At 40.6% G+C, this 18320-nt stretch overlaps 1 protein-coding gene across 2 annotated transcripts; it reads left to right on the forward strand.

Annotated features, from left to right (window-relative positions):
• The first annotated feature begins 1997 nt into the window (after nt 1-1997).
• On the forward strand, nt 1998-15814 carry LAMP2 (lysosomal associated membrane protein 2). Of its 2 annotated transcripts, none has more exons than XM_082488190.1 (9): nt 1998-2166; nt 3624-3742; nt 4204-4417; nt 5035-5196; nt 5968-6185; nt 6707-6826; nt 7104-7182; nt 7994-8161; nt 15610-15814. In XM_082488190.1, exons 1-9 carry the CDS (start codon nt 2091-2093, stop codon nt 15750-15752), a joined length of 1299 nt encoding a protein of 432 aa, XP_082344316.1. In that variant the 5' UTR covers nt 1998-2090; the 3' UTR covers nt 15753-15814. The 2 variants fall into 2 exon arrangements, with proteins under 2 accessions (XP_082344316.1, XP_082344317.1); XM_082488191.1 differs by lacking the exon at nt 15610-15814 and adding an exon at nt 9439-11784.
• The last annotated feature ends 2506 nt before the right edge of the window (nt 15815-18320 follow it).

Here is an 18320-nt window from a genome sequence, read left to right on the forward strand (position 1 = left end):
CTGGGAGGGCAAAGCAACCAGGTGCAAACAAAGAGAGAGAATAACCTGTGTTCTGATGTTAACGATGATGTTTCTGGTGCGAAACAATGTATTTTTCATTATGCTAAATTATATAAACTATACTGTTCTTTTAATCCCACACCAGTTGCCGCTTTTATTCTGTGTTACTAAACAGAAACTGATTTTCTTGTTGTGATAGCTACCATTTGATTTCATTTCAAGCTTCACCAAATTGGCATAAAGGAAACAAGGTGATCGGTCTCTTTTATGTCTGCGGAACATCTAGTCATTTTACACTCTGTTTCCTACGTGTAAGCAAGAGATGAAAATAGCCAGGATTCTTCACTCAGAACAAGGGGGTGCTTGAACATACCAATGTTTATACAAAAAGCTACGTGTCCTGAAGTAAATGTTCCAGCTGAGGCAAAAGGTGACATTCCACCACACAAACTGCCTGGAACAGACCAATCATTTTCTCCCCCTCCAATTAATTAAAGCCTACTTCAAAGTCTCTCTCCTAATAGTTCAATCCTCTTAATATAATGGCTCCCAACTCCCTGAGAGATCCCTTTTGAAAAACAGGACTTTGCACTAAAACAGTGAAGCCTGAGGAAATGCCGAAGCCCCAGCAGCAGGACGCTCCCTCGCCGCTGAAATGCCCCATTCTTTGCAGTGGGGCTGAGAAAGACAAAAGACTTGCTGCTTTTAGAAGTCATGGTTTCACCTGTGCTGCTGTTACTGGATGCTCACGGGAGAGCTTACAGCAAGTGCTGGCTCAGCTATTAAACATAAAGTTTATTTCTTTGGATAAGTTTTCAGTAAATTAAGCCTAAAGGCTAAATAAAAAAAAATATTCTTTCTAAGTATTTTGAAATTACATTAATTTTGATATTCATATGGAACGACGCTCAGACATGCATGTGTAGGTATGTGCTATGCATGGTAAATCGGTTCCAGGTGCAGTTATTAAGCACAAAGAGAAACAGAAGAAGTAGTGAACGTGCCTGTCCACACCAGTGTTGGTGTGTGGAACCCCCATGTGTACGATGGACGGGTCGTGGGGGTGGTCCTGACTTGCCAGGTTTGGGTTTGTGATACTCTTCGGAAAAGTACGGTATTGCAACTATACAACTGTTCAACTTACTTTTAATCACAAATTGCATTATTTCAACTTCTTCAAGACTTCATAACTGCTTTCCCATCAACACCATCTACACTCCCACCATCTCACTGTCGCGGGTCGATGTGTTTTATTGTCTTCCTCAAGAGCTTTCATTGTCCGCCCCCGTGACTGGGCACATCTCTTAGTGCCCGATTATTCAAAACACTATTTGCAGCTCTCCCACAGCATCAGAAACGGGAATAGGTTATTCCAGGGGGGCCCTTCCTCGCCGGGCTCCTGTCCCCCCGGGCAGCCGAGCACCCGCCTGCCATCTCCCCGCTGCCCCGGCCCCACTCTCTTCTGCCCCATCTCCCCTCTCTTTCCCAGCCCAGACCAGTCTGCATTCCCCCCTCAATCCTCCATCGCCTTTTATACCTCCACCCAGTCTCAAGTCCACTGGTAACCCACTGCCGTCCTCTTGTTGCTCCTGCACCACTGGCTTAAACATTTAGGTCAATTCAGCCCATTTCTCTCCCTTTTCACTTACTGTAAACATGGAAAGTATCTTAACTCTTTAATTTTTGCAGTGAAAGCCTCTATATTAAACTTTGGTGAATGCGCATCTCCTCTCAGCTTTCTCGTCTCATCCTACAGCAGCCCCAGAGCAGACGGCGCAGCCTGCCGAGGGCCCGGGCACCCCGCCGGTAACCCGCTTCTGCAGAGGCCCGGTGGGGCCGCAACGGGCAGGGGCGGACCCGCACCGCACCGCCGCCCGCCCGAGGCGGTTGCGCGGCCGGCGCCCTCTCCGCGACCCATCGAATCGAGACCCGCGGCGCGGCGATTGGCGGCGCGCGGGCGGTACCGCCCCTCCCCTCACATGACCGGTGGCGAGCTGTTCATCGCGCCCGCTCGCCTCGCCCGCTCGCCCCTCGTTGCTTTCTGGTGTCCCGTTCCCCCCCCTCCCCTCCCCTCCCCAGCCGCCGGTAGCATGGCGCCGCGCTGCTCCTCTTCCTCCTCCTCCTCCTGCTGCTGCCTCCTCTTCCTGCTGCTGCTCGGCACCTCCGGTGAGCAGGGCGGCGGCCGGCCCCGGGGCGGCCGGTGGCGCTGGGGGGGGTGGGGGTGACGCGGCTCCGGGCAGCGGCCGGGGGTGCCGCGGGCTGCACAGGCCCAGGCGGGCCCGGCGCCGCCTCAGCCCGGCGGCGGCTCCCACCTCCCCGGCGCTGTCAGCCGCGGAAGGGGAGCGGGGGCCGCGGAGCGTCGCGCTGGCCTGGCCGGGACCCTGTTGCTGTTGTCGCCGGCGGGGAGCGGGGCGGTGGCGGCCCGACGCCCGCCCCAGGCCGGGCGGCTGAGGCCCGTGTTTGGCCCGAGGGCCTGTGGGCCAGAGGCAGCCGGCCTGCTGCTGGCCCGCCCGAACGGCGCTTCCAGGCCTTTGGCTACCGGGGCGCGCGGGTGGTGTCAGCCCTAGCCGGGAGCCGGGGGGGGGTCAGCGGTCACAGCTGCCCAGGTCAGGTCGGAACGGGCTACGGGGAATGCCGCTGCTGAGGTTCACTGGGATAGAAATCCAGCAACTGTTACCAGTTCCATAAAAACGTAAAGGGAATTTAATGTCCGTGTCTTTTGAGCCAGAAATTGTGGAAGCACAGTGAAGGCACGCCGGTCTCATCTCTGAGAGGTCAACTTGAGTCATACCACTGATGAAATGCACAAGATACTGTGTGCAGTTTTGGCCCCCCCCATACAAGAAGGACATGACACTATTAGAGAGTGTGCAGAGGAGGGCAATGGTGAAGGGTCTCAAGGGCAAGACTTCTGGGGAGCGGCTGAGGTCACTTGGCTTGTTCAGCTTGGAGAAGAGAAGGCTGAGGGGTGCCCTTGCCCAGTCTGTACCTTCTTCAAGGGGGGCAGCAGAGGGGGAGGTGCTGATCTCCTCTCTCCTGTGACCAGCGATAGGACACAAGGAAATGGAACGGAGCTCCATCAGGTTGGGCGTTAGGAAGAGGCTCTTCACTGTGAGAGTGGTCGGTCACTGGAACAGGCTCCCCAGGGAAGCAGTCACAGCACCAAGCCTGTCAGAATTCAAGGATCATCTCAGCGACACTCTTAGTCATATGGCTTAGTTTTAGGTAATCCTGCCAGGAGCAGGGAGTTGATCCTTGTGGGTCCTTTACAACTTGAGATGTTCTATGATTAAGATAATGGGAAGACCATGGTGTACAAGCAGAACATAGTTTAATTGCTGTGTTCATGCACCTCTGTTTACTCAGTTTGTCACCAGAAGGCTAGTGCTTGTTTAGATTATTAGTCTTTGTCAGGTAAACAGACTGTAAAACACTCTCTCAACATTTTATCTAGCTTTGATAACTTCCTAGTTTTAATACGTTTTGAAAATCCCTTTCAGTGTCTGGGAAATTGAATCCAGTCCTGAAATAATTTACTACTTTTGTAATGAGCTGTCCTCTTAAGTAGTTCTAGAAAATGAAGTAAAAGCAGTGTCTTAATAGCTAATAATCCTATTTTATAGGTTTTTTCCAGTCCTATGCAGTGGAAGTAGATGTAAAGGATGCCGCTAATGCTACGTGCCTGTATGCGCAATGGATGATGAGATTCTCGATAAAATATGAAACAAACAGTAGTGATTATGTAAGTATTTGGAAGTAACTTTAGTTGAGAACTCTATTTTGTCCTGGGTAAAGTTTAAGTATACTCTTTTACCTAGGATGTTTGGGTTTTTTACTTTTTTTTTTTTTTTTACTGAAATCAAGACTATTCCTAAATATTCATTTTAAAACAAAGCATAAGTTCTCAATCAATAATACAAAAAAATCAGTGTAGTAATATTCTAGCCCAAATAGTAAGTCTAAGTTGCAGCTCAGCATGGTCAAGATTTACAGCCAAGTTATATTTGTACTTCTGTTCTTGAATCTGATATGGCTCTTTTGTAAGTCAGATGTCAGGGAGCTTTTTTCATAATTTTGTAGAGTAACCTAAAATAATCTCGCTAATCTTGTGCAAGGTTCCATCTCACTCCAGCAGGTTTATAACGTTGTCATGGGGAAGAACTGCTATCTGTGAAAACATTTTAAATTATCCTTTTCTTCTAGAAAAATGCAACCTTGAATTTGTCATCCAGTGTGACACACAATGGAAGCGTCTGTGGCAATGATACACAAGCTGCACTTCTGGCAGTACAGTTTGGAGAAGGTCACTCTTGGAGCATTAACTTTACAAAAACCAATGAAACTTACCAGGGGGACTTTATCACATTTACTTACAACACCAATGATACTGCTGTATTTCCTGATGCTAAAAGAAAAGGTAATGTTCAGTGCAGAATCCTACTTACAAAACAATCTTGGCCACAAGTGTATGATCTCATGTACCTGACCTTGGTTGGCTTTTTCAAAGTCAGAAGGACTTTGAAAGACATCACGTATCTAATGACTTCTATGCCATATACTGCCTAACTATTATTCATCATACCTGCCTAGATACAGACTAGTTAGGTTTACTGAATGTATAATTCCTTTTAGTGCAACGGAAGGGGAAGGTTAACTGTTTGAACAGGTGCTGTTAGTAGACAAAAGGCATATGGAAGATTCATTTTAGTGTGTACCACTTGGGCCTTCCACCTAGCAGAGCACTACAGTGTTAGGCTTTCCATGTACTAATAATAGGATTTTTTTCTCCCTGAAACTAAAACTTAAGTAAAGAGGTTCACCTTTTGTAACGGCATGTCTAGTTCTGGAAGTTTGTTTACTTCTCTGCATTACTTAGAACTTCAGGTCAGGACACATAGGTAAAACATTCAAGAGAGGTTAGGATTGTTAAACTTTAATTATCTCTTATGATTTGTCTTATGGAATTGTATAAAACATTACCTATAAATGTGCTTGTAGTTTATAAGTTATTAAAGTGTTTGTGTTTATTTGTAGGACCAATTACTATTGTTGTAAAGGGTACTATGCATCCGGTTCAACTGAACAACGTCTTCGTGTGTCATAATACTGCTTCTTTTGAAGCAGAAAACGTAACACAGATTTTCTGGAATGTCACTGTGCAGGCTTTTGTTCAGAATGGCACAATCAGTAAAAAAGGTGAGCATTTCAATGTGTGAATGAGCTTTTTTGTATTGCGCCTTAGTGCAGGGAGCAAAGCCCCGTAATGAAAAATCCACTGGCTCCAAGATGTGCTATGTTGAATAATATTCATGTAAATATCCTTTAGTCGGTATTTCCTTGTTCCTGGAAAAATAGGTTAGTAGAACAGATTTGGTAGTATATAGTAATGTAGATTGTTCCCATATCAAGGTGGTAGTCTAATAAAGTGTGTATCCCAGTAAGCGGGGTATTGAAAATAAGCATTCAGAACCACTGTTGCTGACTAGATCATTGGAGCTTCAAGGTTTTTAACTGCCTGCCTTTCGTTTTCAGTGGTAGCCTCTGCTTTTTATTTAAATAGTCCAGAGCCTGTTGTCTCATCTCACAGCTCAACTACTCAAGAGATGAGCACATCATACTGCTACATATAGATTAATAGGGTGCTTACTTTGCCTACAAGCAAATACGTATCACACTTTTATAGCCACTTAGCTCTTTGTCCATGTGTCAGAGATAAGTAGTACTACATATGCTACATGAATTTAAAACTGTGGGCATTATAGAATTTCTGAGAATAAATGGTAGCTGTAAACCGTTTGGAATACTGTGCTGTAGCGCTGAGTTTGAGACTTCGGACTTTGTGATGAGCAGAGTCTCAATGAGCCTAGATTTCAACAGAGAAATTGGTATCTGTATTGAACTGACCTCTGAGTCATAAGACTTTTAACCACCATTTCAGTGCTGAAATTTTATTAAATTTCTTTTCAGAGACTAGATGTCGTGCTGATACTCCTACTTCTGCACCTACTGTTCCGCCTACTATTGCCAATGTAACTACTGCATCCACCACCACTTTATCACCTGCTCCAACAAGTGCTCCCAAACCCGTGGAGAATCCAGACACAGGAAACTATTCTCTTAAAAGTGGAAATAAAACTTGTCTTCTGGCTACTGTGGGGCTGCAGCTGAATGTTTCCCAAGACAAGGTGCTTCTCTTCTATTTTAGAAGAGTGGAAAGGTTGCTGTAGTTATTTGGTATGAAATGCGAGTGCAGGGTATTTGCTTTGTACGCTGCTGGCTGTCCAGAACTGCTTCTAAGTATTGTACATAGCACCCTTCTGACCTCACAATAGTTTTGTGGCATAAGATCTAGCTTCAAAAGCTTACGTAACTCGTTAGTGGGAGTACCTCTAACAATTAAAAGCCTGGAACTTTCTTAGCTTTTATGGCTGTTGGTCCCTGCAGATACTGTCTTTCCCCACAGAGGGAGCCAAAGCTAACCTGTTGTATTAGGTCAACAAAATAAGACTTCACTGGGCAATTTGTTTGCTTCAGTATTCCCAGCATGTAAACTTAACTCAAGTAGCATTGGTTCGATAGCAGCCAGGCTCAATCTTACTGCTGTCATGTTCATGACAAGGTCTTCTAGCCTAAGACTGCTGCTCCCTGAAACAATGCTTTCCTAATGGCAGCTGCATGTCTTTGACATGGTATGTCTGTATTGCAGCCTCTTCTGATCAACATCAATCCAAAGACAACTATCGCAGACGGTACATGTGGTAATACAACAGCTACTCTGAAATTGAACGATGGAAATAGCACATTGATTGGTTTCACATTTGTTGTTGTAAGTAACTTATTTTATTTTAAACCAGGTTTCCACTTTAACAGGATTGCGTGATGATCACGCATAGTAAAATCCTTCTGTCACTAGCTGGTGGTCAGCTGTTCCCATATAGGAAGTGGAACAGGCTAGCCGACTGCCTCAAAACAAATGGAGAATTGGGTTACAGTTGTAGAAAATGTAAGACTGTGGTAAATGTGTTAGCCTTTGTAAAGCATGTGTCATTAAAGTTAAAAATGCAGAATTGCACACTGACAGTTGGTTCTTGCCTCTTAAACAGAAAAATACAAGTGCAAACGTACAAAAATTTTATCTGAAAGAGGTGAACGTTACACTGCTCAACCGTCTGAATGGTTCTGGTAAGAAATCATATCTTCCTTAAAGCAAGTGTAAGCTTTTATTCAGTGTATTTATCACGTACTTCTGATTCTTTTTTCAATGTGTTCATGCTTACTTCCTACTTTAAGTCTTTAAGTTGGTAGGAACAAAAGTAATAAGCAGAAATGGCTATGAGTTACTTCAAATAGCAGTGTGGGATCATTCTCTTTTCCTGAAACTTCTGCTAATGGGGTCTCTTACTTTGTAATAAACATACATAAACTGAGTGCTTTATTTATAACTGTTTTCAGTAACATAATCTTTTGAGTTGTGAAATACAGCTGTATCAACCCTGAAGCTTTTTGCTTTTCTTAAACCAGTTCCTGTCTTCTTTGATAGAAGATGTTGCTGTGTCTCCCAGCCACTTCTACTTAATTCTCACTGGGAAAAGAGACCAGTCCTTCAAAAACTGGAGCATACCTTTTTTCCAAATCAAAATATGATTTTTGGTAGTTTTTAAGTTGCTCATCATGGCTACTGCAGTTACAAGGGCACTAAAGCTGAAATGCTCACAACCTTGCAATGCTGAGATGAGCGGAGGTACAAGGAAAGCCTACTTTCATGTCTATATGGAGGAAAGGTTACTGCTAAGTACTGTAATAACTTAAGTGCCTGTTTTCTTTTGGTTAAGCAGATCAATTACACTTCAGACTACCTTGTTTTTCAGAGTAGTCAGTGTTGAAAAGTTGGCCCCTCTAGATTCAGCTCCTTAGTCTTATGATTCTATTAGCAACTCTCTTACATTTAAAGTGGGCATGCAAATTTCCTTTTTTTCCCCCCTGCTTTGTTTAGTCATTTCGAGTGCAGATAACAACAATTTCAGCAAGTGGGATGCTTACCTTGGTAGTTCTTATATGTGCCGAAAAGAGCAAACTCTTGAAGTTAATGAAGATCTCCAAATACATACTTTTAATCTATGGATTCAGCCATTCCTCGTGAAGGAAAATAAGTTCTCTACAGGTAAGAGTTCTTTTTTTGTTAATTCTTGCAATGCTTGCAAATTTCTTACTTGCTTAAAAGCACCAGTGTTGGACACAACCACTTTATTTTTGAAGCTCATTTCATTGTTTTGGGGTTTTTTTTGCACCTGGAACGAAGAGAAGTTCTGAGACTGACATTCAAGTTCAAGGAAAGCTTTGTTCTCACTTTAAAACGTCTGCTAGGTATGTTGGTTCTCCTTCATAAAACTTGAAGGAGCTTGAGACACTGAAGTGGACTTAACCATTACCTTGCAGAATAGGTTAGAAGTTACCTGACATTATCTTGACATACGGCTTTTTGTAGCTTACGTATATTAGAAAATGGGACAGAACTTTAGCAGCAGTGGACTTTGGTATACCATTAGGTGTTTCATTTATTTTTAACTGTCAGTCTAAGGAATAGGAGTGTTTGGTGGAGGGGAGGAGAACCGACAGAGCTTCTTTCAGAAGCAGTCTTGGAATATCCAGAACAAAGAAAGATTTTTAAATGTTTGTTTGCTGCAGTATCCTGGCCTCATCTGGGGAAAACTGGATGGCTTAAATGACTTCTTTCTTAATCTTTAGTGTAACCTGGTCTTTGTACTCTATGATAACACTTGCAGCGGAATCTTGCTAGACTAGACTAATCTGGAGACAAATATGTTGGGTGCAGATTTTTTAACTTCTTTTTTTAGGCAGACGTAAGTTAACTCCCCAAATGTATGCAGGGTAAACAGTATTTATCATAATATGTTCTAAAGGGTTAGGGTCCCATTTCACTCTGTAGCTCAAATTGCAGCTAGCTTCCTCCTTCTCCTAATTATAGTTACTTCATCTCTCTGTAACATATCTCCATTGTGGATAGGTTCTTGATACCAATTCTAGGTCACTTAATTCTTAATGAGTAAAAGCACCAGACCTGCCTTAAGCATGAAATAGATAAGCCTGGTTCCGTCTTAAAAGTAAAAGAATGGCTACTTCCTTGTCTAGTACGGATCTTGAGCACATGAAAACTCATATACCAGGGGAACTTCCATTAGCTTCCTATAGTTTATCAAACATTCCAAATGATTACAATGCTTAATATATGCTAGATGTGACCATGAGATCCGCAGTTCTTTCTCTCTTAGTTTAAAGATGTAATAATACTTGATTTTTGAACACCTTCATACTAAGGAAAACAGATTTTTTTTTTTTTTTTTTTTTTTTTTTTATACCACACTTGGGAAGTATTCTGTCTTTATTTATTCCTTGTTGCAACCTTTTTCTCATCTACAGCCCAGGAGTGTTCGCTGGATGATGACAGCATTCTAATCCCAATTGTAGTTGGTGCTGCACTTGCTGGCTTGATTGCCATTATAGTGGTTGCTTACATAATTGGCAGAAGAAAAAGCTATGCTGGATATCAAACTTTATGAATCTAAATGCGATTCCTGTTCTGATTTCACTCTAAACAAAGCAAGTGCAAGTTCTGAAGTCCAAAAAAGACCCAAAACTTAGGAGTAATTACTAGCCACAGCTAATTGGAGTTGAGAAACAAAGAGAATGTTTATCTCAGATGAAGCAGAACTACGTTTTTAGTTTTCCTGCTCTAAGAAGACGACGTGGGTTTCGTAACTGTTTTGAAGATGTCAAATATTGGATGAATTGCTAGCCTAAGGATTTTATCTTGCAAAAACCCTAAAGTGTTTAGGATTTATTTCTGCTTTTTACAAATTGTAGCCTGAAACAAGAACACATTCTAAACTGATGTGCATTGGGCAACTCCCAGAGTAACATAGAATTTGTACTTGCTTCTCTCCTCTGCGTTCTGTAGTCATCATAATTGTGGGTTAAGCTGGCAGCATTAGTCACTATGTTGACTTGTATAGTATTTAACAAGGATTGTACGATGCCCAATAACAACTTTGTTTTTCATAGAATTGAACTTCAGGCTGGTGATTAAGTGATCTTTTGAAGTGGCAGCAGTAACTTACTTAGCTTTGACAGAATTTGAGTAGTTTACTCCTGCCTTGGTGTAGTTCCAGGAATCATACCTATACCCTGGCTGTACAAATAAAATGGGTAACCTGTAACTTGCCAAATGGTGGATATACAGGAAGACTTCAGTGTCCTTTCCAAATGCTTTCAACAGCAACAACAAAAAATTACTGTTAGGCACTGAATTCTTCATTGCTATTATACCACGGAAATAATCTAAAATACTTAACTGAGGCAGAGTTCTGCTAAATTAATGCAAGCTTTTTTGCTGGCATCAGTTTAAAGGGAATAACCTTTCTAAATATTCCAGGACTTTAAAGTGCACTTAACTTTATATCATACTCTGCACAGAACTGGTCTGTCTTGTTGCTTTGAATGACCATTGTTAAAAGATGCTTTCATTTAATGAGCCAGTATCTGTTGTTGCAACTTGAGCTTTCTTTAAATCTTCATCTTGAATGGTTCTCTGCCAACCAGAATTCACATTATAACTGCCCGCCATTGGCATTCTGAATGTTTAATGTACTTTGTGTTTGATTGTTTGCTGTGTAGCATTTATTAATGTTAAGAATGCAAAAGCCAAACAAATCTGAGATGGACCCACATCACCTGTTTTCCTTGCTGTATGGAAAGGACAAGTAGCTTAAAAAATGCAGCACAACTAGACTGTTCTTAAACTGCAGCTCTGTAGAGACTAACCCTTGCTGCACAACTTTTCTCTGGCCTCCATGTGCTGTAATATAGTTTTTCCTGCATGGGGGAAAAAAAAAGTCTTTTAGATAAGTGTGGCTTTTTTGCATATGTCATAACATAAGCTGCCTAAACTAGTTATTTAATGAACATAACGTTGTCTCCCCCTTTAGGATGAGTTTAGCCTGCATCAAAGCTGGTTTAGTGTTTTATTGGTGTTATCTAGGGTTGTAGAGATCTGTGGCATGTTTGTATACATATAATAAAATACACTTCTTTCAGTCTTTTTTTTTTTTTTTTTTTGATAAAAAGTTTTTCTCTTCACACTAGCCAAGGAAGCAAGTATGGGTGGATAATGCTTACTATAATTCAGAGTCTACAGCTTGAATTTTGCATTAGTTACTGAAATTCATTTTAATGAAAGCGGGGAACTACTATAAGTTTAACCCTGAAACAGGCTTCAAGACTTTCCATTTTAATTAAAAAAGAAAAGTGCATCTAATGACTTTCATTTAATATATCCTCAAATGCAGAAGTTCATATAGATTTTTAGCATTTTGGTGACTGATGTTCAGTGGCACCAGTTACACATGCATTTCTGCTAAGGAGTAGTTACCACACTGTATTCATCTGACCACGCAAACTTTTGAACTGTGCATGGTGTCCAAGTGACAATATAGAAGATTAGTACAAACTGCTTCCGATATTCAACAATACTAGAAATCTGTTTGCAAAAACCTGCAACATAATCTTGATTTGCAAGTATATTGGCTCAGAGATTAAAGTACTCCTAGACTGATGTGCAGATAACTGGTTCAGAAAACATCTACGTTTCACCTGACTGCCTGTTGTTATAAAACCACTAGTTTTCCTGTATGTATTGCTCCGTAGGGAACTGTCAACCTGTTCAACATGTGCTCTAAATAATAAAGATCATTCTATTTCTTAAGGAAACTTGTTTACCTTTTTTAAACTGATTTGAAAATGGGCATCTTGTACTGTCGTTTTTTAAAAGAAAATAAACTAAATGAGTAGGGCCAACTTCAGTCAGTCTATATCTGAGGTTCTGTTACATAGCTGATGCAGGTGCTCCTCAAAGAGTCCTTGGTTGTCTGTGTCTTCATGCCTTGTTTTGCAGCACGTTCTGAAGTGTGCTTGGGTACAAGCCGCAGCTTGGGAACTGATTGAGACACTGTACATGTGGTTCATCATTAAAAATCTACTCGTACACTTTTTTGTCAATTGCAGCTCCATGCAGACAAGATATTTTTCTGATTGCTAGCCATCTTAAATTGGTGCACGGCTGTGAACAGTTGAGCTGCTTCTTGCAGTCGTCCTAGAAAATTAAATCGGTCTCTGCATTCAGCAAAAGTGGGAAAGTGTTAGGGAACCTTCTGGGAATTGGTTAGTAGCTTCATCATCTAAGGCAGAAGCTGTGTTGATCCTGTCTGTGCTGCCAGTTCTTCTGGTAACAGTACTACTATATACTTCTTTCTGTAGTGAGAGACGCTACTCTTCCCTTTACCGTGCCTCTTTCTGGCCCATCTTGTGAACTCTATTGTCGTATGACAAGAGGAAAAAGCGCGATCTAATTGTATACCCTTTCTTCTTGATTCTAGACTAGGCTGCTCAAGTAATCATTCTGTTAAAGTTACCTTCTTCTACACACAGTCAAAATAATGTTAGCACCTTTCTGAAGGGTAAGCTGAAGTCAGCCGAAGCTTTTTAATGTGAAGGGAAACACAAATATTTTAATAGGCTCTTGTTAAAGAGTTTACCATTGGGGTTCCAAAGGATGTAAATCAGTCAAAGTGAATTTAAACTACAAGGGGACTGCAGGCATCAAATTTCCATCAAATTTTCAGTACAAGTCAGTCTGCAAGAGTCTGTGACAAAACGGAACAAGCAGGAGTTACTGCTGTCCTGGGATAAGTGTAAAGACTCGGTTTTGGGTTTTATTTTTGTCCAAGTGTTACTTTTTTTTTTTACTGTAATTCTATCTCCAGTATTGTTATCTCTCCTGGAGACTTGCAGTGAGTATCTAGACACTGGAAGATTGGACTTTGTTGTGTACAATAATGATAAATCTACAGTAATATGCAGATAGATGCTTTTCAAGAAAGTGTATCATGGAATTATGAGTCTGTTTTATGTTTGGGAAGGGGAACTATTGCTGTTGTATTTTGGGGAGGGGGAGGAGGTCAGGGTTTTGTGGATGACTGATGTGCTTCTGGGGAAAGGCCTAAGTGTTCTAAGTAATTAGAGGGAGATTATAGTGTTAAAGAGAGTCAGGCAAAGGATTTGTTAAAAACAAACCTGGTTAAGAAGCGATGCAGAATGTATTGCCATGGTTTATGTTTGAACCTAAAAACTTAGAATATGTTCTATTTCATAATGAATTGATGAGTTAATTTCAGTTCTTCCAAAATACTACACTTTTAATTTCAGAATATGAAAGACATGCAGTGGCATTATGTGAATAAAAATAGTTTTGTTCTGGTCTGTGGGAACAGCATTTAACTTGTGTGCACTTGTGGATGTTGTATATTAATGTGTATAATCTGTCATAAACTGCTGTTTGATTTGTTTACTATTGACTGTGCCTTATATACAGTTTACTAAATATTAAAATTGTGCTCTAAGATACCAAGATTTCTGATCTTTTAGCTTAAAGATGCCATGCTAGTAATCCTTAAAATAAGCTTTTCCAGCCAATGAATGCCTTTTTTAAAATTTTCTTTTAATTTTTAAACTTAACACAGTGTTCTCTATTTTATAGCATATACCAATAAAAACGAAATTTTGTGCTGTCAGTTGCATGTCATGATTGGAATTGACAGGGAAGATAGCTATTATACTGGGGCTAAAAATGTTGGGGGCCAAAAAATCTGATTATTTTGAATGGAGACACATTCAACCAAATATGTCAAAAAAGCTACTCCTCCTGGCCTGAGTATGGAGTCTGCTTGTTGTGGTGCACAGCTACCAGGTTCTGCGTTTGAAGACACTTCTTTGAAGCTTCTCACTGTTATACAGGAACAATAATACATGGATAGATGTGTGCCAACAGCAGTGGCAAACTGGAGAGAGGTAAAGGATGGAATGTTCCTAGTATGAAACTTTAAACCCTTTTTATCTTGAGAATTCCTTGTAACAGTGCTGTAGTGTGATGCGTGTTGCCGTAATCTCCTTCATTTAAAGAAAAGAGAATGGGAATTTCTGTTGCTGCCTGCTGGGCGCCTTTCATCCTTAGCAAATTCATTCAAGTTTAGTATTAATGAGCCGTTATCCAGCATGTAGTAGTTAAATTGTGTATGTTGACCTTCAATGTACAAAGGTGACTGAACATCAGATGCAATTCTCTTTATAAGATGCTTGAATGCTTTCTCAGTAGTCAGAATATTTTGAAATATCTCACTGTATAAGGTACATACTTCCTTTCCTCTTTTTTTTTTTCCCTTTCCCAGTGTTGCTCTGCTTGGCAGTAGGTGCCTTCGCATTCTCTGAGTGTAGTAGTTTCAGGTGATGAACCTCCGTGTGTTGTTTTCTTTCCTTTTAGCCAAAGGCTTTGAGTAGCCTTTTGTGAAGGGGTAGTGGCAAGTGTGTACTGGACTGTAATGAGCTAAACCAAGACAGTAAATTTCCCATAACTAAGGCCGATTCAGTTAGAGGGTTAAATGGTTTAAATATTCACTTAAAACAATAGCTAGCTTTTGAGAAAGCATTGAATCTGTGTATGATGCTTACTCTGCTTTAAAATAAAGTCAAGCAGAAAAGTTTTATAAGGAGTTCTGCTTTATTGAAAGCATGTAAGTCAAGCACCCATACAGTGTTGAAGCAGTACATGGATACTGTGTCATATCTCACTAAACATCTCATCATGGCACCACGCAGGTGGAGCTCTGCTCTCTTTACAAACAGGGGAAGAATGCGAAGCCTTGCCTCCATGTCTAAGCTGTATCACCGAGTTTGAAACCAGTTCCCAGTGGTGTTTGCCAATCCTTGCATCAGTGTTTGTATTGGCAAGGAGCTCATCACATATGTTACAACCTGTATATTAAAAACCACCGTAGCATTACAGCTGTCCTGTCTTTTTTTTTTTCCCCTCGTATGTTGATTTCGGTAAGATCTGCATAGTTCTCAGCTGAAACTGATAACCTTTTTCTTGTATTTGGATTGAAAATTAGAAATTGCCCACCCAAAGGGAGAGTCACGGAATCACGGAATCAAAGGGAGAGTCTTTCAGTGTGTTCCATTCGGTGCTTTCAGCATATGTATCTTTGCTGTCTCTTGTAGTTTTCAGTATGTTTCTGCTTCGTTACTTGGTTTGCTGTCTGTTACTTCTCCTTGTGTCTAGAACCTAGAGAAATGCTGGTGACTTGAGGGTTTGGGAAGTCACTTGGACAAGGCACTGATATGCCAGCCTGTCTTTTTTTTGTTGCGATATTGCTGTTCACTCTGAGGTGTGATCAGCTAATGCATGCTCAGACTGCTGTTTTGTCCCCATATTTCTAATCTATCTGAGTAGACTGCTCACTAGATGAAGATGCAGTTACATGTACAAATTGGAAGTATGTTTACAAATAATTTGTGTCATATACATATTTAGAGAAATCTTTGTCAGTTTTTTACTCAATACTGATTTTACTGTAGATGTATCTAATACAGTGTAAGTTCTCAAAAACCTCTATTTGCTCCATGCTTTCTTTGGTTTCTAATGCTTGTTTCCCTTTACTAATTTATTCTCCTTTGCTTTTTTTGTTTTTCTTCTTCCTGCAGCTGAAGAATGCTTTGCTGATTCTGACCTGAACTTTCTTATTCCCATCGCAGTGGGCATGGCACTCGGCTTCCTTATCATTCTTGTCTTTATATCTTATATCATTGGAAGAAGAAAAAGTCGTACTGGCTATCAGTCTGTATAATCTCTTAATTCCATCTCTGTTGCCACCTTCCCTGCTCTTCTCCTTTTCCCAGACTCCCTGATCTGTCCCTTTAAAAAGAAGAAAAACAAATGAATTCATAGTTTCTTAATTAAAAAAAAAAATAATCAAAACAGCACTTCATGACAGACTAACATGCCATGAGTCTGAAAATGAGTTGCAGAATTACTTGAAACTACTGTATGATTTTGGAGAAAGTAAGCTTTCTAAGGACCATAGAATTGAGTAGGGTTGATGTGTGTCCATGTGAGAAATGTGATTATTTTGAGTAAAGAAGATATCGATGAAACTTTATTTCTGTTGTTTAATCTTTTTATACAAGAAAATTTCTAGTTGCATACAGCTTATCTCAGATAATGCTAAAGCTAAAACCATAACTAAAGGTGTGAATGCTATGTTGAAAGGGACTGTACGTGCTTTGGGAAAATGAATACCAAGCTCTCAACAGACTTCTATTGGGAATGTGACATATGGCTGTTGTCTTTTTTCATTAGCAGCTTGTTCTTGTGAATCAGTCTGAATTTCCTGTTCTTTCTGAATGTAAAGGTAGTTCTGGAATTCACTAATAAAATAACATAATATGAGAAGAACATCTGATTCTTCTAGTAAATTAATTTATTTAACATCAGTATGGAGAAGTTGACTGCTAATGTATGTTAAATAGCTTTGCACTAGCATGATGTCTTTAATGTCTTTTTTCACTAAGATAAGGCTCAGTCCTGGAGAACTTTCACTGCTCAGAAAAGCCAATAGTCTGCTAAAGGCAATGTGGCCTGTGCTGTCTTGTTGGACTGTCTTTTCCCTTTTGTTCTGAGCTCAATTGTGAAATGAGGGCGGGAGGCTGGAATTTCACTGGCTGCAGTTTGTCTCAGCTTTGATTCTGTGCTCACAAAAGAAACTGCACAGCGTTTCAGTGCTGATCCACGTGAGGCTCAAGAGTATTTTGAGAGCTCTCAAAAACTGACTAAAAACACAGATTGTTCAGAGATTCCTGCAGTTCCTTTGGACAGCTTTCATGGGTTAACAGGGGAGCACCAAAAAGCTGTGGTCTAGGAATGCAAGTGAAGATATAAAACCAGTCTGTTTTGATAGGATGAATGTGCTGTTAACCTCCTAATTATTGCTCTCTCAAACAACAGTTGAATAGTGCAAGAGCACAAGATTTCTAGTATGAGCAATGCATAAAGCAGAAACTAATAGATAGATATAGCGAACAAAGTGACTTCCAAAGGAGTAAGAGCATCTGACTTCTTTGAAGATGCTTTCTTTTATATTAATGCCGTACCTTTTGCAATTCTGTGTTCTGTATCTAAACTGTACCAAAATAGAAGCTATTCGTTTGTGGTTGTGTTCTGCTTCATTCCCATCGGGTTTGTGTTGATAGGATGAAAGAATCCTCTTGTCCTTTCAACCTCTTTGGTCCATCTTGGTAAAAGCCTTTTGCAGCTCGTGAACCCTGATTGCCAACTTTGGGACAGCTCAAGAGCTGCCATGTCTGCAGGGAGCTACTGACAGCACACAAAGTTTCTGTCCTCTGCAGCAAGCCTTTACTAAAGCCACTTTAATATTTAATCTCTTCATGGATTGAGCCTGTATCTGTGTTGTAGGGAAAACACCTTCAGTAATTCACGTGCACAAAGGAGACAGTCAACACTGATGTTGAAGTAACTCACAATAGCTATATATTCAGGGAACAGATATTTCTAAAGAATTAGTTCTGATGCTTGAGACTCAAATACCTGTATGTTCAATTGTTCTCGTCCTTACTGTGACAAAATATAAGCTTTACCTGAATCTGACAAAACTGATCTTTTGTACCGCAAATGGGCTCTTGAACCAAGTTGTCTTTTTTTAGGAGTGTAATTTAATGCTGCTGAGTTGGACTGTGTGCTTTGGTTTTAGTTGTTTTGGTCTTTTTTGTTGTACCTTTGCACTCATAATACTTGATTTCCCTGCCAGAGTGGTAAAGGGTTAATTATTTTGAGACTGGCAGTTCCTGAGTAACACCTGCTTGTCAGTGTGTTGCTTCTCTGCTGCCAGCAGATGGATTCCATCTCTGGTTTTATGCTCAGATTGCAGATCAAAGTATTTTGCATCACTTTTGGTAGGTTATTTTAGTAAAATGTGGCAATTTCCTAGATACACACACACATATATATATTTTATATACATATATAGTTTTATTTTGGGCTTCAACAGAAGTCAAAGATTGAGCCAGCACTTTAAGGTTGTTGTAGTATGAAGAAAGGTGTATACAATTCTCCAAATCTTGAAATTACTGTACAAATATGCTGAAAACACAATATGTGTATGGAAAATAAAGTTAACTAAGGTGTTTATAAAGCTTTGTTTTAGTGTAAGTAGACATGCATGCCATTTCTGAGACCTTTTCCAAAGGGAATGTCAACATGCCTGGGTCTGGATGTTGGTGGGAAAACAAGCTTTTGCTTCGAAGCTGTTCATACACTTACATCCCAATGAGTTGATCTTTCTTTGTTGATTGGATCAAAGCATGGGTCCAGCGGCTGCTAAAGGATCATCTGCTTCACG

Source organism: Vanellus vanellus (assembly GCF_965231255.1).
Source record: "Vanellus vanellus genome assembly, chromosome: 10".
Classification (NCBI taxonomy): Eukaryota; Metazoa; Chordata; class Aves; order Charadriiformes; family Charadriidae; genus Vanellus; species Vanellus vanellus.